This window comes from Ovis canadensis, chromosome 1, assembly GCF_042477335.2.
Source record: "Ovis canadensis isolate MfBH-ARS-UI-01 breed Bighorn chromosome 1, ARS-UI_OviCan_v2, whole genome shotgun sequence".
NCBI lineage: Eukaryota > Metazoa > Chordata > Mammalia > Artiodactyla > Bovidae > Ovis > Ovis canadensis.
In genome coordinates, this window is record NC_091245.1 from 197,225,310 (window position 1) to 197,248,246 (window position 22,937).

Below are 22,937 nucleotides of genomic sequence, written 5' to 3' on the forward strand. Positions count from 1 at the left end.
TAAAATCTCTATTGCTTTAGCTCTTGTTCAACTAATATTTTGATAGAAATATCCATGAGTTGAATTCCATGACATGAACAAAGAAATACCTCTCCCAGTATTGCAGACTGGTTCTGTACTGAGGCACTTCAACACAGTACCAAGCTTGTGCTGAGTTGAGTGATTATTCAGGGTTAAAAACTCAGGGTCTTTTCTGGTCTTTCCTGACCATTCATTTTGGCATGCACATGACTTTCTACATTCTCCAAAGGCACAAGTACTTTTGAATACTATAATTTTCCAAATAAACGCTCCTTAACTTTCCTTTCTAAGCCACAAATGGTTATTTTATGTCTCAACTGCAATTTTTTGCTCCCTGTGACTGTGGGTTGCTTGTTAGCCTTACAATATTTTCAAGGAGTATATGCTGCTTTTCTGCCTTTACTAAGTTTTGTATTAGATGAAAGAGAGATGAACCCCTTGCACAGTCCCCAGGTAGTCCCCAGACAGGTTAGAACAGGCATACGTAATAACTTGTCTATAAAGCTTGCTTTTCCCTTCTATAACCAGGGACCAGGATCCCCTGCTGGGAATGCAGACAACCTTGTTCATGGTTGCCAGTAAACTAAGGAGGGAGTGGGGCAAGGGCAAGTAGAAAATGGCACAAAGCTTTCCTCCCATTCTTAAGCTATCTTTTTCTTGATTCAGCATCTGCTTGGTTGCTGGAGACTTGTCTGTCTTTCAGAGTTCTGACAAGGCTGGTTCTGACAGCTTCCTTTTGTCTTTCAATGTTTCTATGGAGGGGTGAGATCTTGGAACCACCTAATCTGCCATTTTGCTCATGTCATGCCTTGTTTTGCTATTAGTATTTGAAAGCATTACTTCTTAGTGATTACATGTTGTTTCATTGCAGAGATGTACCACAATTTATTGTAAACAATGCTGTGGTGAACATCTTCCTACATCTCTATTTTTTTAGCTTAGGATAAATTTCCAGAAGTGGAATAGTTGGGTCACAAGTTATGAACATTTTTCAGTCTCTTCATATTTATTGCCAAATTGCCCTGCAGAAGGTATTTTTGTGTCAGTTTATGTTTCCACAAGCAGTATATGAGAGTGCTCATTTCATCACTTCCTCATCTATAGTTTAATAGTTTGCTATTCATTAGGGGAAAAAAAAGGTATCTTGTGGTTGTTCTATGTCTTCTCTTTCAAGAATTCCTCATATGACTTAAGTTTGCCTGCATTCACTGTTTTATTCCTTCCATTTGTGATATATTCCAATTTGTCAGTTTCTTCAAATACGTGGGACCAAGAAGTTATATCATACTTCTGATGAAGAATACAAAAATTGCCTCCTGTCATATGCCATATAAAACCTGAATTTATCTTGTAGTGAATTTGAACGGTGCCTATCCCAAGCTGGTGCCTTTCAGACCAGCAGGACGGCTGATCTCCCCGCCTCTGCTGCTCTCCGTGATTCTCAACATTCTTCTCAGCCTCGCCATGCACACTGTGGGCTTCATTCTGGTTCAGAGGCAGCCATGGTATTCCATGGGGCTGCACAGGTATGATCACAGCCTTAGATTCTCGCCTTCCAATTTCTATCAAACGTCACCTGGCCCATATGTCGACAGGTGTATGGATCTTCATTCTGTTAAAGGTTTTGGCTTCCTTAATGCCCTTGGCACACAGAGTGTCTGTCTTTGTAGCTCTTTTTGGTAGCTTCATTCATTGGTATTTCTCTTTACTCATTTTGTATGATAGTGAACTATGACCATCTTTTATATCTAAGGTGAGCATACATTATAGTTTAGCTTGGCAGCCCTATTTTAAGCTTGACAATCCAATGATATGGTTAAATTTTTTCCTTTCCCGTTGAAATCTGTGCCTGTTGGACAATCAACTGTACAGTCACCCTTCTTGTAAATGTTCATAAATCTTAAGCAAACAGAGGAAAGAGTCATGACTTACATTTTTTTCTCCCACATAGGTTTAATACATGATTCATGCCCAATTTATTGAATAAGTAACTTTTTGAACCTGTTTATTTATCTATTTATCATCTATTCATCTACCGAAAATACAGATCTACACATGCTGATTTCTTCTTGTTGTACTTTTCAGTATATTCTTTCCCAAAGTGTAGGCAATTACAGAAGCCTTGGGGGGCACAGAGTCATGTAAATACATATGCTTCAGAAGGGCTTGTCATCTCACTTCATTAGCCTTTTTGGTTTCCTTTTTAGTGCCTGCACAGTGCAAAATGACACCATTTCAAAGTTAACCATTTCTCCAACTGCTCCAGTAAAGAATGGAACTAATGGTGTCTTCACAAGTTTTGAGAACACTACTATATGGTTCTTGGGCACAATCAACTGCATCGTTGTGGCTCTTGTCTTCTCTAAAGGAAAACCATTCAGGCAGCCCACATACAAAAACTGTGAGTAAAATTACACCGAATCAGAGGAGAGAGCTCATTCTTTGGAGAGGAGAACAAACATGCCTGGCTTACTCAAGGTGCAGTTGCAGAGCTGGTGCTCATCTAGGGTCTTCTGACTTCCACTCCAGGGCTCTGTAAACACATGCAGCCTCATCTCCTAGTCCTTTGCTACCTCCATCAAAGCTGCATTAAATGCTGGAATTTCTTAATCCACCTGTTCCCCTCACTAGAAGTGTCTCTAGGTATCTTTCCATGGGATTACTCCAAATTGGGGACCTTGTGCGTGTCTACTCAGTCGTGTCTGACTCTGTAAAACCCCGTGAACTGGCCCCATCAGGCTCCCCTGTGCATGGGATATGCTTGGTAAGAATACTGGAGTGGGTTGCCATTTCCTTCTCCATGGCATCTTCCTGACCCAGGGATCGAAACTGCGTCTCTTGCATCTCCTGCACTGGCAGGCAGATTCTTTACCACCAGTTGGGAAGACGCATTTAATTCTCTGCTTATCAGAATTCATCTCAGAGGAGGTGAGAAGGATTATAGCACTCAACTGGACATGTCTACTGACATGTACAGTACAATAGTCAGGTGGTCTGTGTGACTGGCAGTTCTGGGAGCAGGTTCAGCCTGAGGGATCTTGACTATAGATCATTGAGGCTGATGACCAAAGTCCCTCTCATCTCCTTACAGTCTGGGCTGGGGGTAAGGGAGCATGTTAGGAGACGTGAGTGATCTGGTAAGAGACATATATTTATATAGCATCACCCCCTCACCAAGTGGGAAAATTTAGATGCACAATTTGAAGAATCAATATCCTCATATAAATCTGTTCAGAGAAAGTTATTTTGCTCTTCTTGGGGTGAGGAAGCCATGAAATGCTGACCTCCACATGACTGCAATTTAAACATTTCCTGCTGCTGCTGTCATGTTTATTTACAGCCCTCCCTTTTTCCAGAAAAGGATTTGTATTTGCAAATGATTTGCATTAAAGAGACTCAGATACTTGGATATCCCCAAGGCATTTATTGAAAACATATTTTGTCAATATTACCCTGTATGTTACTATTTCCCATTTTTATTAATTAAAACATATAGCAAGCATGCTAAAATTTCCATTTAACTCAAGGGCATGCAAAAAATTGTAGAAATGAGACTCATTTCATAGAAATGAGTACTTTTCATCTATTATGCATATTTTGGTGAAGAAATCAAGTAAATCTAATCAGTGTTAATCAGTATATGTCTGTCAATGGATGTGAGACTTTCTACTTAGATTTCTCTAAATGATAACTTGTATTCTTATTTCCTCAGATATATTTGTCCTTGTGCTGGTCGTACAGCTGAGTGTGTGTCTATTCATTCTATTTGCTGATATTCCAGAATTATATAGGTGCCTGGATGTAAGTCTTATCTCTGGGATATGGTGATATTTTATAGTTATATAAAACCTGACTTCAAAAACTGGGCTGCAATCGCAACTGACATGGATTCTCGACAGCTATTATTCTTTTGAGATGGGAGGGTTAAAAAGAATGCTGAATTTATTCATTTTTTAAATTTAAACTAGTCAGGAGATGAAATTCTGTTTAGTCTTGACTTCAAGTATTTAAAAAACATTGAACACTTTACCTTTGAAAGATCCCTGTAAGATTGGAAACTCTATTTATACATTTCGTTTTTCAAATGTGAGAGGATTTTTCCTAAATGGTTTTGTTTTGAAGCTGTTTAAACAGTTTTGCCTGTAACAATTTTGGGGTTAGTTCTCAAATCTGTATTTACATCTTTTTAAAACATCTTTAAAACATCTTTTTCTGTATGTACATACTTAAACGTATTCAAAACTTTTCAAAGATCCATATCTTATCTCAAGAACTCTCCTACATTTTTAAATTTTGAGACAACTTTGAAACTCTATAAAAGATAGAAATTTTACATAGTCAAGCAAGGGAAAATGTATATTTTGATTTACTCTAATTTTTTCTTCTTTTGAATTAGAAGTTAACCATTAATAAATGTCTTTTAGACCAATAAATAGAATACAGAAGAGATGATAAAAGGAACTGAGGTTTTAGTTCTTTGCAAAATTTCCTATCTGCTTCTCCATCTCAAAGATAAGTTTCATGAGGGCCAAGACACCATCTTATTCATTCTTGTATTTCCAGTGCCTGGCATAGTGAATGGTACAGAATGGCAATGACTGATGACTGATCATTGTAGATCAGGTTCCTAAGTGTAGACAAGCCTTTTAAGTACACAGTGCATTCAAAACCAGCAATACCTTCACAAGCCCACAGTGACATCTGACATATATGCTAATATCTACAGTCAGTTTTTTATTTTTATAATTGTATTACTATATTAACAGTGCAATTGTATTCATGAACTAGATTAAGTACTCATGGAGATAAATAGTCTTTGTCCATCGGCCTTCTAAGTGAGTTAAAATTCCTTAATCCTGAAGAAGTTACAGGTTGGGACATGTTGAATTTAGTTATATTCTTTAACAACAAGGGGCCTTCCCTGGTGGCTCAGCGGTAAAGAATTCATCTGCCAATGCAGGAGACACAGGTTTGATCCCTGGGTCAGGAAGATGCCCTGGAGAAGGAAATAGCAACCCATTCCAGTATTTTTGCCTGGGAAATCCCATGGACAGAGGAGCCTGGTAGGCTACAGTCTATGGGATCTCAAAGAGTTAGAAACAATTTAGTGACTAAACAACAACAAAATAGTGAAGACTCTTTTGCATGACTTCAAAAGATTCTGCAAAGAATTATTTCTCACATTAAAATAAATTTTTTATTATTTCATAAAATTTTGGGTACATTTTATAAAATGAAACTATGCAGGTAAGGAAAATTATAACATTATTGAGTGGATCCCTCCATCTTTGAAAATTCATATATTATACATATGTATTTGACTGAGTTATGAAGTTTATTTTATTTTAAATGGAATCATGCTGCTTTTGCAACCTAGTTATTGCTCATTTTTTTAAAAATTCATAATTTTTTTAAAATGGAGAAAACATTCTCGTAGTTTAAAATTCAAAAGTTAGAGAAATTGTGTAGTGAAAAATCTCCCTTGTCATCCTTGTTCCCGGGTTACCATTCCCTCTCTCTGGAGACAACTTATAACACCAATTACTTTGCATACTTTTGGATATGTATTATACACATGTATATATAGGTATACATGTGTATAATACACAGGTTTCTTATAGGTATATTCTACTACATTTTTACACAAATAATAGCAAACTATTACATTTGTCCAAATTGTCTGATATGGAGATGTTCAGGTGAGATGAGATGTACAAGAAAGTTGTTGGAGAAATTACCCATAGAGGAAAGAGATTAGGCAACCAGTGAAGGTGGGGAGGGGGCCACACTATGATATGGGTCTGATTCCTCTGAAGGACAGAGGGATGGAAGGTGAGCTGAATGAGTCAAGTTTCAGACTGCAGCACAATTCCAGGAAAGTCAAGCCAAGTTTGCCCATCAGAGGTGTCTCACAAGAATGAGTGTAAGTAGCAGCCCTGGTGTCCTCACTTACTGACTCTGAGCCGACCATGCATGCAGTGTGGTCACAGGGTGAGCATGGTGGTAGATTCCAAGCACGGTGGTAGTTGGAGTGTTTGCCTTTTATCCTCCAAGCAGCAGGAGATCCAGATGACGCATGGTCCTGGCTTCCACGAACACATACACGATCCTACACTTCGCTCTTTCATGTAACAGTATATTTTGGTGATTGTTGCACATGAGCACATAATGTTTTCTTATTCTTTTTTATGCTAATGTAGTATTTCAATGTCTATTTATGTATACCATAATTTATATAAATCCCCTACTGACAAACATTAAATTGCTTCTAATTTTTTTACCATTACCAGCAAAGCTGAAATAAAATAACTTTACACATATATTATTTCAGCCATGTATATCTCTAAGAGAAATTCCTTGAAATGGATTTGAACTTTGAATTTTAATATCCCTGCCCTTCATGGAGTTGTACAGCTTTTATCCTCACCAAAGCATAAGGCAATGTATGAGGCAGCGCCAGGTACATAAGAGTATAGTTGGCTTCCATTCACTCATTCACTCATTTGTTCAACCATTCAACATGAATATGTAAATATTATGTGCCGGGGAGGGATTAGGGAAGACAGAGACAAAGAGGGGCAAAAGAGAGTAGTGACAATCTGTTTCATCCCTGATTTCTGCATTGGTGAGACGCCTTGTCATGACACAGCCTGGGAAGCTGTACGCACAGTCCTGAGGGGGAAGCCCTGACTTAGGGATCAAACCAGGACTCAGCTGAAGGGAGATATGACACCACAGAGAAGAGGTTTGACAAGTGTACCCTCAGAATCTCCTGGGAGTAGAGCCACATTCCTGTATTCCCTCGTAAAAATGAAACAAAGCAAGTAAACAAGAAACACTTTGGGGACTTCCCTGATGGTCCAGTGGCTACGACTGTAATCCCGGTACAGAGAGCCTGGGTTCAATCTCTGGACAAGGAACTAGATTCCACACACTACAACTAAGACTCAATGCAGCCAAATAAATAAAAATTTTAATAAAACCCCAAAAAACATTTACTATTTTTTTTTTGGCAAAATAACCAAATTTATTTTAGAAAATTTAGAAATTACAGAGAGGTAAAAAGAAGAAAGAAGGAAGATGAAAGAAAGCAACAATCGGTCCCCAAGTTATTGGAATCATTGAGTGTAATCCTTCTATATTTTCTGGGCATTGATGCATAGACATACTTATGTATATAAAATGTATATAAATGTAATACAATGTACACGTCTATGCATGGGTTTATTACATACGTAATTTGAAACCTATGAAAAAGTTCACTATGAACAGCATGAACTTTTTGCAGCATTATTTGTCTTCAAACTGAATCTACTTCATCTCCCACCAGCTGCTCTGCACTCCTGTCCTGTGGAGGGTCTACATCATCATTATGCTGAGCTCCAATTTCATTGTGTCCCTTGTCGTGGAGGTAAGTGCCCTCGAGTTTCTGATACCTGGTTGGGTTGGTGGGGGCCTTTCTCTGGAAGTCCGAGAAGGAACAGCTTTAGCCAAAAAGGTTTGGCAGTGCAAGGGGCTCCCTTCCTTGGCAACATGAGCAATGATGGTTCCCTGTGATGAATTCCAAACAGGGCATTAGTTTTCCTGTCTGTAAAGTGGGGCTGGGATAGGGTCTTATGCATATCTGAAATTCACATCTAGAGAGCCAACTAAATTTATTTTTTGAAATTGAGATATGAGTCACGAATATTAGAGTCACTTATTTAAAGTGTACAATTCAGTGGTTTTTTGGTATGTTCACCGAGTTGTGTAACCACCACCACTTTCTAATTCCAGAACATTCTCATTACCCCAAAAGAAATCTCATACCCATTAGTGGTTGCTTCTTATTTCCCCTTTTTCCTCCTTCACCCTCTGGTAACAACTAGCCTACTTTCTGTCTCTATGAATTTGCCTATCCTGGTCATTCCATAGAAAGGGGATCATATATGTGGCCTGTTGTGTCAAGCCTCTTTCCCTGAACAACTTGGATCATTTTTACTTTACTGATGGGAAATGAGATTCACAGTAAGTTTTTCTGGACTTTTATTCTTTATGCTCCATTTCCTCAGTAAAATGAGCTGGTGCTCCCCTTTCCCTTGCTACGCGTTTTACTCGCTGCTTCTTCAGCGCTATCAGACAAAGTCTCCAGTTCTTAAGGCTTACTCTTGGGGAGAGTTAAGGCATCCAGTTTGAAGGAGGATGAGCTATAAAACTCCATCTGTCCTCATCCTGCTCTTGCAAACCCAGGATGGTTCCAGTGAGGGGGGATTCATGGTGGGCCGGGGGCCCCAGGGCCTGACGTCCCTGCAGTGTCTTGTAAGCGCAGAGCCTTCTTTACTGAGCAGAGTGAAGGCTGCTCAGGAGCTGGTGGCAGAAGAGAACATAGAATTAGGGTAAGGAGCATGTCTCTATATGCTAAACCAGGGCCTCCCAAACTTGAGTGGGCATCAGAATTCCCTGGAGGGCTTGTTAGAACACAGATTGTCCAGCCCTGCCACCAGCATTTCTGATTTGGTAGGTCTGCAGTAAACACAAGTTTTCGTTTTTCTAGTAGGTTGCCAGGTCATTCTGATGCAGCTGACTCAGGAACCACAGTAAAGAGCCCTATGCTAAACCATACAGTTCCCAAAGCCACCAGATTAATCAAAGAGCATCACCACGAGAGTCCTCTTAAGGAGCTGCAAAAAGATTGTCCTTGCCCTTTAAGGAATAGTTTTATGTGTAGATCTTATTCCTGTCCATGATAACTTTATTTCCTCTGTTTCAAATATCTTTCCCCATTTCTGCATACTGAAATACCATCTCACCCTCTGTGGCACAGCTGGTATTATCCTGTTCATGAATTTTTCCTGATCCATGGATCACTTAGACAAGTAGCAAAGCTCAGCTCATGGTGGTTTAAACAATAAAGGTATTTATTGACTCACTTAGCAAGAAGATTGGAAGCCAGTGGCTTCCGATCTAGTTTAGGGTCTCTGGCATTACTGGGAATCTGCATTCTTCCACCTTTCTGTCTCACCATCCTTAGAAACTCTTTCATATTTGTGCTTGTTGCTTATGGTGCTCAGATTAGCTCCCATGTAGCTGTGTTAGCCGGGTTTGAAGTCTGTTTTCAGTGCAGGTTAAAAAAAAATGGAAGAAGAGGTACCAGCAAGCTTTTTTTCTCACAAGTATGAACCTTTTATAAGGGAACAAAAAATTTTCCTGCAGCTCACCAGTGAGCTTCCTCTTATGCCTCATTGCTTAGAACTATGTCTCATTGTCAGCTTTAGTAGAAAAGGATTCTGGTAAAGTGGATCTATGCCAAAAACTTAGACAAATTGTCCTGGACTAGTCATAATTTTTTTAAGGTGGCAAGGAGGAGCCAGGAGGAATGGATTGTAGGGTAATCAAGCAACAAAGCCTGCCATAATCCCCCTACAGAAAACCATTCTCCTTCAGTATATTTGCAGTTAAGAATATAGTTGCAGAATAGATTACTTGCCTTTGAATCCTGGCTCCACCCTTTCTTGCTGGCTGATTTTGGTTAAGTTTCTATACTTCTCTGAGTCTCTGTTTCCTCATCTGCAAAATGATGATAATAATAGTAACTCGTCTCATAGAGTTGGGCTTCCCAGGTGGCTCAGTGGTAAAGAATCCACCTGCCAATACAGGAGACATGGGTTCGATCTCTGGCTTGGGAAGACCTCCTGGAGAAGGAAATGGCAACCCACTCCAGTATTCTTGCCGGACAAATCCCATGGACAGAGGAGTCTGGCAAAGGGCATCCCTCATGCCTCAGTCGGTAAAGAGTCTACCTGCAATGCAGGAGACCTGGATTTGATCTTTGGATTAGGAAGATCCTCTGGAGAAGGAAATGGCAACCCATTCCATTATTCTTGCTTGGAGAATCCCATGGACAGCGGAGCTTGGCAGGCTACAGGCCATGGAGTTGCAAGAGTCAGACATGACTTAGAAACTAAACCACCACCAGATGAGCCTGGCAGGCTGAAGTCCATCGGGTCACAAGAAGTTGGACACTACTGAACATAAAGGTTTATTCAATTCTTAAATTTAAGAAGTGAGCCTGTCCACCTCCACTTCCACTTCCCCACCCCCACCCCACCCCACATATGGAGAGGGTAATTTGATATGCCCAAAACAAGTCTGAATGAGACCTTATTATACTTGCTAATCTCACTATCTAACCTCCTTCTTATAGGCAGAGGAGCTAAAGTGGGCAGCTTTAACAGCCCTCCTTGTATTACTTATGTATTTGTGTGGATATGTAAGTGTATATATATTTATGTGTGTATGTATAGATATATATGAATTATTTGAATTGTTTGTCAGAAGAGTTCATGTGATAAAATTTTTGTTGTTTCTTGTTTGTTTGTTTTTTAGAGAAATGGTGTATTATCAAGGCTTTCCTTTTGTTTCTCCTTCTGTATCTAATTTACAATGTAGAATGACAAGACAAATATCTCAGTGCTTTCTTTGGTTTCCCCTTTCAGAGCAGCAAAGTAATATAGGTTATCACATTTCTAGAACTGTAACAAAATTCAAGATATGGTGGAGAGCACAAAAGTCTTTCTCCGTGTGTGTGTGTGTGTGTGTGTGTGTGTTGATTTGTTTTGTCTGAAGCCTGCTAAGATTTCCTGGATGTAAGTTGGATTTTAAAACCTTTAATTAAATACCCATGATCCTACCTTATCCTAGCTCTAAAGAGAACTACTGTTCTCTAGTTAATTAAGGAGGACAAAAAAACTTCGGTGAGGTGTTTCCTAAGGTTTCCAAGATGCTGATGAGATAGCTATGTACTCATTTAACTGATCAGCAGATGATCAATTTTTAGAGGAATATTCAGACTAGCTCTTCTCTTTGATTTCTATAAGCAGTGGACTCAGATGTCAAAGATGGGTGGATTTTAGGAAACCACTGTCTCTAGCAAAATTCCTTGTAGAATCCTACAGAATTAACTCTTTCAGTTTAGCAAAAATACCACTGACAGACACCAAAACTAGTTCTAATTCTAAGGGACCTCTTAGGCCCTCATATTTTCCTCTTTGTTTCTTTCATGATAATTTCTAAGATGGTCTATCTCTGTGACCACACAGGACAAAACAATGAAATTAACATGATAACCTCTTAGGCACTATGTGTTATAAGTTATAACTTGGGCTCTATTCAAGGTTCAGTTTAACTCACGACATAAAATGTTTTTGAAGAGACATATCTTTTGCTATCTTAGAAAAAGGATTGCAATGAAATATTTGTAGGTGAAGTTTAGAGGTTTATATGAAAAAGGCTGCAATGCCAAACCCTTTGTTAAATGAATAGTTCAGAAGAATAGTAAAGGAGGCAGCTATGCAATGCCATGCCCTGCATTGTAGCAGGAGTTGCTGCTGGTGCTGCTAAGTTGCTTCAGTCATGTCCGACTCTGTGTGACACCATAGACGGCAGTCCACCAGGCTCCCCCATCCCTGGAATTCTCCAGGCAAGAACACTGGAGTGGGTTGCCATTTCCTTCTCCAGTGCATGAGAGTGAAAAGTGAAAGTGAAGTTGTTCAGTCATGTCTGACTCTTCGTGACCCCATGGACTGCAGCCTACCAGGCTCCTCTGTCCATGGGATTTTCCAGGCAAGAGGACTGGAGTGGGGTGCCATCACCTTCTCTGGTAACAGGAGTTACACAATCCCAATGACAAATCTAAGAGGACAGAATTATTTCTAATCCCTGAGACTCAGATGGGGTAATTAATTTGCACGCAGGAGGTAGATGTCAGAGATAGGACTCGGATCCAAATCTGTCCAGCTCCAAAACTGTGGCCCACATTCACAATTTTACCTGTGTTCATGGTTACACAATGATATGCTGGGATACACTTGGTTTCTATAAGGTCAATACCATTTGGTATTTTAAGTGTCATTTATATTAAATCAGCAGCAGCATATTAAACCATGTGTAGATGTGATATGGAGTAAACTGCAGAATTTAGATGCTTTTACTGCTTCCCTGATAGTTCAGTTGGTAAAGATTCCACCTGCAATGCAGGAGACCCAGATTCAATTCCTGGGTTGGGAAGATCTGCTGGGGAAGGGATAGGCTACCCACTTCAGTATTCTTCCCTTGTGGCTCAGCTGGTAAAGAATCTGCCTGCAATGCGGGAGACCTGGGTTGGATCCCTGGGTTGGGAAGATCCCCTGGAGAAGGGAAAGGCTACCCACTCCAATATTTTGGCCTGGAGAATTCCGTGGACTGTCAAAGAGTTGGACACGACTAATCGACTTTCACTTCACATTTAAGATACACATGAAATTCAAAAGAAATTTCATCCTTGAGGCAGACTACTTCAAGCTATGTTTCTGTTTCAGAAACTCTCTTCCAGAAGTGTTTCTTAAATGTAAAAGTTTGAGAGGCCTTGACCTCTTACATGAAATCACCTTGGGAGGCAGAGACTCAAGATCTTTGTCAAGGTAGATTGAAGCAGTCAATGCTGTAATGCCTTATGAGGACTATATTCTGGAAACAACCTCTGATTGTAAACAATAACTCTTTTATTTTGCAGGAGGCCATTATTGAAAATAGAGCCCTGTGGATGATAATCAAAAGATGTTTTGGCTATCAATCAAAAAGCCAGTATCGGATATGGCAGAGAGCCTTGGCAAATGACCCCAGTTGGCCCCCAGTAAACCAGACCTCCTACTCTGATATGCCAGAATGTGGCAGGGGAGTGTCTTACAGCAACCCAGTGTTTGAGAGCAACGAGGATCAACTATGAAGACAATGTGATATCCAAGTTTATATAACATAGAAACAATGACAAAAGGGACCAATTTCAGTTATTTTATTTTTTTTAAGCAACAAGACTCTTATAATATCAGCTGGAGGTTTTGGAATCAAAAACCTATCCAATCATGGTGACAAATTAAAGTCTTTTTGATAAGATACTTTCTACAGAGCTGAACACTGCCCTAAGGAGAGCATTTTTCTCCTGGCTTCTGAAAGTATTAGAAGAATATCCCAGGGATGGCAAAGGGCCAAGAGATTGCCTGGCTGAAGGAGGAGAGTATGTAATCTTTCTTCTTAGCTGTATATGTTTTAATGAGTTGAGGGAAAGTAGCATAGAACTATAAACATGTTAAAGATCATTTTTGAATTCTTATTTCATTGATCGAAAAACAAATGCTGGAGAACCATCACACTGCTCTTTACTGTCTGGTTTCCTTTCCTTTGTGGTACTTTTTAGATCTGAGATGTTTTCTTCTATTTTTGGCCTCTCCTGTGTATTAGTGCTGCTGCTGCTGCTGCTGCTAAGTCGCTTCAGTCGTGTCTGACTCTGTGTGACCTCATAGACGGCAGCCCACTAGGCTCCCCCGTCCCTTGGATTCTTCAGGCAAGAACACTGGAGTGGGTTGCATTTCCTTCTCCAATGCATGAAGGTGAAAAGAGAAAGTGAAGTCACTCATTCGTGTCTGACTCTTCGCGACCCCATGGACTGCAGCCTACCAGGCTCCTGCATCCATGGGATTTTCCAGGCAAGAGTACTGGAGTGGGGTGCCATTGCCTTCTCGGCTAAGCCAATGCTATAATAACAAGCAATTCCAGTATCTCAGTGTCTTTACACTCAAGAATGTCTTTCTTGACCCAGGTGACTCTAGAATAGCCCTCCTCAGGATGGTGACTGCTCCAACCTGATGGTTTCACTGACTCAACACAAGAACTCCATGTGTACTGAGACAGGGAAGGAAGATGGAGGCTCTTCACTGTGCCAAGGTGGCATACATCTCTTCCATCACTCACAATCCATTAACCAGGAATTTGGCAAAGGAGCATGGAAGTAGAGTCTCCTTAGGGCTGGCTTCACGGATTTGCAATCTGATGGTCAAAACAGGGCTCAGAAAGGTCCGATTCTTGGTTTAGCACTCTGCTGTTTCCATCTTGAAATTCTTAATTTTTGACAAGCATCCCCACAGATTGTCTAGTTGGTCTGGCTTACATTCCTGGGAAAGAAAGGGAAGTAGCCCACATCACAGAGCACTAGAATTGTCCACTAAACTGTCTCCTGACCCTGTGGTCTTCTTTGTTTTAGGAACCCCTCATCTTGTGTGCCCAGTTCCAGAAATTTTTACCCCTTTGTTCTATTATTTTTGAGAAAAGTTAGTCTTGTGCTACAACATTATATTATCATTGACATAAGTCCTCGTACAACCTAGGCATTTCTTAAGTTTGAGGCTTTAGTTTTTAGAAAGCAAAATTTTCCCTTATCACTTCTACAGATTGGTTATATTGAATTCACTTGGCATAGAAAACACCCAGGTTTCTGTTAGCTCAGCAGACAACGCTGAATTCTAGGAAAACATCCACAAATAGTATTTTTAAGGCAAAAGCAACATTTTCATGACAAACGGCTAATTCTAAGTGGATATTCGGGGCAGAGAGTGAGTCCCTGTGACTTGGCTACTTACCAAGAGTATCTGCAAGCATTCCCTTCCTTGGCTGAACTCCCGCATTGTCAGTGCCCTGTGACTGCAGATAATTCTGGAACATGGTGTTTCTCAGGCATAAAGACATCTTGTTGCTTCTGGTTTTAAAATAGGGTGTGAAGAATCATTAAAACAGGCTGCAGGATCATTGTCTTCCTCAGTACAGAAAGGAATGTTTCCTTTTACAAAGTCAGCATTGGCAATGATAGGCCAGCTCTAAATGTCTTTTCTAAAACTAATAGTTGTTCTCATTTTTCAAAAGTTGTGGGCAGGGGCAAGCTGGAGACAGCCTACAGCCTAGTGATGAGCAAGCGTGGGTGCACTGTTCACACTTTGAAGAGCCCCCTCTCACCAATCATGTCACCTCCACTAGCCATCTGAGTTACTTAGTTCTCCCGGAACTCAGACAAGGAAGGGCTTACCATCCCCACTTTACAAATGCGAAAGCTGAGATTCAGGGGAAGGAGAGCACACCCAGACCTTGGACACACATCTTTTGAGCAAACCTTCTGTAACCTCCAAATGCCTCCTAATAACTAAGCTCCAACAGGGCAGGGTGCACGGTGTGATCTCACGGTCAAACAAAGAGTGAATTTCTTCTTTGTCAGGTGCAAAGAGGCAAGCCTTTGTAATAACAGCGCCTCCAGTTCAAAAGAATGTCAGGCAGCCTGCCAGCCTTGGACTAGAGGAGTGTTAACAAAACCCCAGACCACAGGTGTTTATTTGTTTTTCTGCAACTCAGTTGCTTTTGTCTTGATCAGAAGTGATTCCATCCTTAGCAATTTACACACAGCTGGCAGAGAACAGGCGTGGAAAACTCTGGTTCCTCACCCACCAAGCAGCCCTAAAACCTTGGCCAAAAGGGACTTATTCTAAGCATGGTAATTGAGACGAACTAGATCTTAGAGGCAGTGAGTAAAATAGCAGGAAATGTTTAAACAGGAAAAATGGAGATTCAAGAGACACCAGAATAGTATTCAAAGTCGAAGGGGTTAACCTGAGGGAGAAAGTTCTGACTTGGATCTGGTGGCTCCACCAATGGGTTAAGACCATGGTGGGAATGGCTTCAGGCTGACATGAAGACTGCTGCCTTATTAGTCAGCGTGGATAGAGGTGGAAGCTGGTGGCCTCACAAGGTGTGCACTCCCTGGCATTGGTGATTGCAATGGGTATTCGAAAACCATTTAGCAAAGGAAGTCAAGTATCAGATGAAACTCAGTTGCCTGCTGGATTCCTTTCAGACTTGATAGCCTGGATCTCAGCCTCCAATTGAGTTTTTATGACTGCTGCTCACACAAAACAGGAGCTGGACCCTGTGGGGAGCTGGGCTGGGGAGGTCCTGTGCTGAGGATACACAGGCTGACTGCTCTGTCACTTGGAAGGTGGCTTCTGATAGGGACAGGAATCTAAAAAAAAGGTGCACAGTGAGGGGTCCTGACTGACAAATTGACAACTGGGGGATACTTCTAATGTATTTTCTCAGAAAGAAATGTTTGAAATATTTAAGAAAAAGAACATGAGAAAGTGCCCCAAACCCAAGGGCCACACTACTTGTACCCAGTGTGCTTTCCTGACCAGGACATAGAGGAGAAAAGGACATAGTCACCTGGTCTAAATCATTTGGGAGAGTCCCTGGTATCTTCTTTTACCATCTGAGCCACCAGAGAAGTCCCTAAAAGTAGCAGTGGTGGTTAAATTTTCTACTGGAGTGGGTAGCCATTCCCTTCTCCAGGGGATCTTCCTGACTCAGAGCTCAAACCTGGGTCTCCTGCATTGCAGGCAGATTCTTTTACCACCACTTCCCTGGTGGCTCAGACAGTGAAGAATCTGCCTACAATGCGGGAGACCCAGGTTTGATCCCTGGGTCAGGAAGATCCCCTGGAGAAGGGAATGGCTACCCACTCCAGTAACCCTTGCCTGGAGAATTCCATTGACAGAGGAGCCTGGTGGGCTACAATCCATGTGGTCGCAGAGTCAGACACAACTGAGTGAGTAACGGTTTCACCTGTATCTTCACTCCAAGGTGTACAGCTCTTACCCATGGAGAAGAACCCTGACTCCAGGCTCACCTTACTAAATACGGAAGGGTGGAAATAGAGAATGAAAATATGGCTGTGCCATTTGTGTCCTTCTATGTTCACAGAAGTGTGCATTGCACACTTGCAGATGTGATGACTGGAAAAAGTGACTATTCAGAGCCTTGTACTATCAGCAATTATCCTGTACAAAAGCGATGAGTAGAATCTATCATTCTGTTGTTCTAAAATCGATCTCTCTTTCTCTGCAATGAAGTCTTTCACTCTGGATAATAAAATGAGGTAGTCTCCTTCAGTTATGTGGCCAAAAAAGCCACTTCTTTACAAAGTCCCAGGCATTTCTAACACTGCAGAGGTGATTATTCCCTGCTTTGTTACAGGGCATTATAGTCTCCAAAATAATTTCATTCTCAGTCCGTCATTTAAGCTTCATACCAATCCTAGGAGGAAGGCAGGGTGAGGGTTACCCTCCTCCTTTTCATCAGATACTAAACCCTCCAAAGCCTCAGTAACCTGTCTGAGGGCGCCCGACTCGTGAGTGGAGCCTGGAGCTGGCTTCAGACACGGGACTCCTGCCGTGAAGTCCCTGCGGCGTCACTCCTCCGTGTTGTTCTCCCTGGGATGTTCGTAGCATCAATAGACAAGAAGGCAAGCAAGGCAACTATCCAATGGATTGTCATCATAAATATGATTTCCTCCAGAAAGAGTTTTTAGTTTTCCTAGAAGTTCTTTTGGAGCTAACCATCAACCACAGAAAAGGTCAGCTCCCACAGCTGAGAGAGTAAAATAAAACCAGAGCTCTGAGAGCCGATGTCATGAGAGCAGATAGAGCTCTGGTTTCTGCCTTCTGTCTCCAGAAGCAGAAGCCTGTACCCCTGCTTGAACTTTGCTCCGCCTCTGCTTTGTACAGTTTCTGTAAAAGGGTCATATGAATTCTCTCTTGGCTGTGTACTATGCTCACTTTTTTATGTGAAAGAAAAAAAAAAAAAACCCTTGAAAGTTGCTGCCACACAACATTGTCTGTCCTTTGATTTCTTTAGACTTGTTAATATGACCCTTTGAACTTTATCAGCAAAATGACTTTCTTCAGAATTGAACAAACATACAAATAAAAGCAACAACGACCAAACGTATCTCTCCTGGAGGTATTGACCGAGCCCCCCTGGCCTTCCCAAGCCTGTCGACCTTGTTCCTTCATCAGGAAGGCCGCTCTTGCCATGCTCTCTCACTTGAATATTCCCCCCACTTCCACCAACCCCCCTTCCTCATGGCCGTCTCCTTCTCCTCCAGATTTCAGCTCACTGGTCACTTCTTCCAAAAAGTCTAGCCTGATCTGAGCACTTTATCCAAGGGTTTCCGCACCCTGCTAGCTCAGCTTGTTTTCTACATAATAACTTGAGCAAACTTTCAGGAGACTGAGGTCGAAAAAAAAACCCAATTGTTCAAAATCATGCACTTAGGAAATGGGTGACCTGGGTCTAATTTCCAAGTCTAGGCTTCCCAGTGAAAATCCTTTATGGTCTTCACTTCTAGCCAGATTCTGCTAATCAAATCAGCTAATTCACTGGGGCGGGGGGAAATGTAACATGTTCTAGAGCAACTTCCATGTTTGAATGAAGCATGTTCAAGGGATTATCCAGGCTCTCCTAGCTCTATTTCTTTGCTCTCTCATCCCCATTATCTCTTCTCAGTGTTTCAACCCCATGAAAAATCTGACAAAGTACTGGCCTGTGATAAATTCTGCACACACATCGACCATGGAGACTGTTGAATTTGAAGGTGTGGGTGAGGATGACAATATTGCCAGAAGTGTTGAGGCAGCCCAAGTGAGGGTTGGAAAAGAATTTCCAGACATGGAGCATTTCTTGAGGGAGTGAGTTTATTAAGAACAAAGAGCAGAGATAATGTGGGCACTGCCAACGTGGCGGGCTGCCCTCCTGACAGACCAGGGAGAGTCAACAGTTTTTGTGAGTTAATGGCCAATTTTTACAGCCTAAGACAAAAAAAAAAAAAAAAAATTCCTGCTGGAAAGTCAGCGTTAGGTGATTGGTTACCAGGCTACTGGCTGACTACCAGACCGGGCACCTTTGCCTAATCTGGTGTCAGGAAGCTTGTTAGTGATGACCAGGGGCCTTTTGGCAACAGTTACAAAGGGGCTCAGTTGGCTTTGGAGGTGACCTTGGTTCTGAGTTCTGCTTCTGTGGCCTTGGTTCAAAGCCTTGCACCTGTGGCCTTACTCCACAGGTAGGTCTCACATATGTTGCATGTATTAGGCACTGCACAGCTCACAGGACACCATTCCTATTGTATCACAAGCCAAAAGAGGCATCTCTGTGTGACATCAAGGCTTTGTGGGTAAGTGAGGACTTTTCCTTGTGTAGCCACAAACTTAGCATGTAACAAAGAGTCTCATTAGTCCCCCGCTCCAATCAGTTCTTAAGCCCCTGAACACTCTTGCGGCACTGTCTCGCATGTAGAAATTCCTTCCCTCCAAAACTTTGCCTGAATTAAGAATCTCTTATCTAGTTTCCCCAACTGAAGTTGCTCTTCTGTTTTCGCTTCTCTAGGTCTCTATGAATTTTATTGCTCAACTCTGATCATGGCTGTCCATGGTCAGAAACCCTTCATAGTCTACATTATCTACCAAATAAAACACATATTGCTTAGAAAGGGATTTAAGACCCCTTGCAATGGCCACATGTAGCCTCATCTCAGACATGTCTCATCCTTGCACTCTCTAACGCAGCAAACTATTGTTCCCAGCACTCAGTAACTCACTTGTTATTCCCAGCATACAGGAACCATTTTTCCACCTCAATACCTTTTCTCATGCTGTTTTCTCTATAACTGTTGCTCTTATCTTCATATATCCAAATCCCACCTATTTCTCAATTGGGATGCTACTGAACCTGCCAAGCCAAAAGATATCTGCATATGCATCACACTCTATATATTCACCCTTTGTGCAGCAGGCAGCTCTTTTCACCTTGTATTATGATCCTGTAGTGTTTCAATTTCCCCCAGTGTCTATGCAACCCCATTTTAACTGGGAACAAAGCCTGATTCATTTCATCTTCCCACTCTGCACCCAGAACAACGCCATGGTTGGGACTTTGTAAGCAGCTGTGGCAGGATTGAATAAAAAATATAATCATTGGGACATTTTGTTGATTTATTTCTCCTTCTTTGTCTGGGAACATCTGTTTTCCATTCAATACAAAGAAGCTTAACTAAAACAATGCACATGAATAAAAGCAACCAAAAGTACAAAGTATAGTGATTCCAAAGTTGTCTTAATGAATTTGGCTGTCCATGTGTATAGTAGATGTGGGGAGGTGTGCTGTGAAATTAGAAGGGCTAGATATATGCTACAAAGACCATCTCAGTATGCAGAGGACACTAGAACTTTATTTGTGAGAGCAAAGGCACTTCTAGAAAGGTACTCAACTCAAGGGAAGAGAGAATCAAACCAGGCAAACTTGTTTGAAAAACTGAACAATGGATATTGGGGAAGAGGGGAAAAGTTTAAGTATAACTAACTGTATATTTTTCAATCTGTTCTCTGGTTTCACCCTAAATTTACAAACTTTCGCAAGGGCCTGTGATGAAAACAGAAAGGACTAGAGATAGAGACAGTGAGAGAGAGAAGGATAGGGGTAGGGGCACAGGTAGAGATAGAAGCCCACTCTGTGGTTGGTGTGTCAGGGTGTAATAAAAGCGCAGTGAAGGGAATCCACCTGTGCCCTCTGTCACTTGGCAGAGAGGTGACTGGGGCTTACTCTGTGAGCCCCAGAGTAAGATGCATTTTCCTAGAGGCTGATGGTGTCACACAGGTGTTACAAACAGTCTGAGCATGTCTCCAAATGGCTAAGGGAGTTAGAGAGTAGCTAAAGGAGACAGAGGATGAGGAGATGTGATTAGAGCATCTAATCCAGATTTATCCAGATTGCAATGAGATTGATCTAATCCAGACTGCAGTCCTCTGCAACCAACCTCCAGGTGAAATGAAACTCACGGGAACCTCACGGAAGCATCATCATCTTGGGCGGGTGGACTGTGGTCTGCAGAGGAAAGAAGAGCATGCTATGGCACTCTGTGTGTCTTCTCGGTGATCCAGGAGGGACTTCAGTACGACAGTGCCTCTGTGGCCCTGTTTGTGACTACAGTCCTGGGTTTATGCGACCAAGGAAACATTGGTTACAGAGATAGGAGAGATACCGCTCCAGGAGGTGAAGGTGCATTTGGTGAAAGTATATGCAGGAAAACTTAGGGATAAAGCACTCCGAGCAAACAGCTCAGAGACCCAAGGCTATACCAAGTTCCTGATCTGCTCAGGAACTGAACAAAGTACAAGACAGCTGGCTGGATGCACTTTCCTGAAAGCTGAGTCACTTCTCTCTTGACTCAGGCTAAGGTTAGTCTTGAGAATTGGTGCGAGTGCTCAGCCAATCAGTTGTGTCCTGCTCTGCAACCGCACGGTCTGTAGCCCACCAAGCTTCTCTGTCCTTGGGATTCTCTAGGCAAGAATACTGGAGTGGGTTGCTATTTCCTCCTCCAGGGGATCTTCCAGACCCAGAGACTGAACCAGTGTCTCCCGCCTTGGCAGGAGGATTCTTTTTACCACTGAGCTACCTGGGAAGTCCTTGAGAACTGGATAAGGGCTAAAATAGCCTCAAGTGTTGAACCACAATCCATGACTAATTGAAAACTGGTTTGATCTGGGGACAATTTTTAAAGTTCAGATCCTCCCTAGATAAATTCTATAACCTATAACCTATTTGATCTGGATGCCAAAACTCATATTTGGGAAAGATCAAGTATTTGTGTCTGCCCACACCTCACTCTGGCACAGCAGGTGTCCCAGGGCAAAGTGGGAGCTCAGGCCTGCACCTGGAGTCTGGAGGGTGGGACAGAGCTAGCCTCTGAGGGCATAGGAATAGCCATGCTAGCTGAGGTCATGGGCTCCTGACCAGTACCCCATGTCTGATCTATTCAATGGGGTCAAGCAGTGCTCAGATAGATAAAGTCAATCTCAAAGGTGTCTCTTTCAGATAATGGCAATGGTAGCTAAGAGTGTAAGCTTAGGAGTCAGGCAGGTTTGAACTCTAACCCAGACTTCTTTCATTTGTGATTTTGAGCAAATTACTGTGTCTACATCTTCTTTCCCTGACTATTGGCATGAAAATATTATTTATTACCTAATTTGTATTTGCAAAAATCAAATAATATTAAATGCAGCACATTATTTTTTTCCTACATCTCTCAAGCTTTAAAGAGGATTCTAAAATCTTGGCCTTGCACGTAATATAGCTATTTAATGTGTTGTGTGAATCAGTGAAGGAGTAAATAAAAGAATGCATAAGCTGAGAATGAATGAACTGATGAGAAACTTGCAGGAATTGAATGAATTTAATTTTATTTTACTTAAAATGTAATTATCTATAATTTGCTAATTGTCTAAAATTATTTTCTTAGTTAATCTCCTTATTTATTTACAATGAGATGCAGGGTGGCCTACTGCTGGCTTTTGTTGACAGGATCAGTTACTTGCACTTCTAAAGCCAAATTTCTTTTCAGACTTTATTTTGAAGCCCTTCTTGTCCCATTATCTGACAGCTCTGAAGGACTGCTTTTTAGAAACTGGCCCTTCCTGGATGACTTCCGAGTCTATAGAATCTCCCATGAGATGCAAAGGCCTGTGTAAATAGTCCAGATTCAGACATATTTGTAGGTAGTGTTTGGTTGATCTTTTTGCCTACTCTCTCCAAGGAATTGTCCACAGCACTTCATAAAGTTCTTTTTGGAACATAGTGCTCAGACTTGATCCATTATGAACATCCCCAAGGAGCTTATTAGAAATAAAGTCTTGCACCCAAGCTCAGATATACTCTGAATCTGCAGAATGAGTCTTGAGGAATCATAGCTTTGTCAAGCTCTACAGGTGATTCTGATGATGAATCAGATTTATGAACTATAATCCTAAAAGAATAACTTAGTTTATTTTTCCCTAAATGTACTATCTTGCATTTGTCCTCATAGAGACTCATCTACACTTTTTTTCTGCCATCTCCTGCAGTGTTGAGATATTTTGTGGCATATTTCCTTTGGAAATACTATGCCACTGCTATATTCTTGACTCTATGTTAAAAAGCAGTTCCTGGTGGGAAGAAAGCCTGTTGACAGACTTCTCTCCCTTTGAGATGAGCTCATTTATCCCTGCTGTTTGTTAGAGTACTAAGTACTCCATTCTTGACAAAACAATCACCTGCTGGCTAAGTTCAGTGGGAAAGCAAAGCATTGCCACTAACCAAAAGCAAAAATGTCGAATGGTGTTTAATACTCTGTATTCTTGAAGTTAGTTTGAAAATATATGTAAAACCTTCATTCCTTAAGGTATCCAATCTAGTCCATCCTTTAGATGACGAAGAAAAAG

The 22,937-nt window shown here is 41.4% G+C and overlaps 2 protein-coding genes across 2 annotated transcripts in view; both read left to right on the forward strand.

Annotated features, from left to right (window-relative positions):
- Positions 1-13,133, forward strand: part of ATP13A4 (ATPase 13A4) — a 118,586-nt gene extending 105,453 nt beyond the window's left edge. The window contains exons 27-31 of the mRNA XM_069593303.1: positions 1,376-1,547; positions 2,229-2,422; positions 3,734-3,822; positions 7,352-7,432; positions 12,551-13,133. Coding sequence (XP_069449404.1) covers positions 1,376-1,547; positions 2,229-2,422; positions 3,734-3,822; positions 7,352-7,432; positions 12,551-12,763 — 749 coding nt within the window. The 3' untranslated portion in view covers positions 12,764-13,133. The remainder of the gene's footprint in view (positions 1-1,375; positions 1,548-2,228; positions 2,423-3,733; positions 3,823-7,351; positions 7,433-12,550) is intronic.
- Positions 13,134-18,261: 5,128 nt separating this feature from the next.
- Positions 18,262-22,937, forward strand: part of ATP13A5 (ATPase 13A5) — a 142,193-nt gene continuing 137,517 nt past the window's right edge. Inside the window, exon 1 of the mRNA XM_069593402.1 lies at positions 18,262-18,330. Coding sequence (XP_069449503.1) covers positions 18,262-18,330 — 69 coding nt within the window. The remainder of the gene's footprint in view (positions 18,331-22,937) is intronic.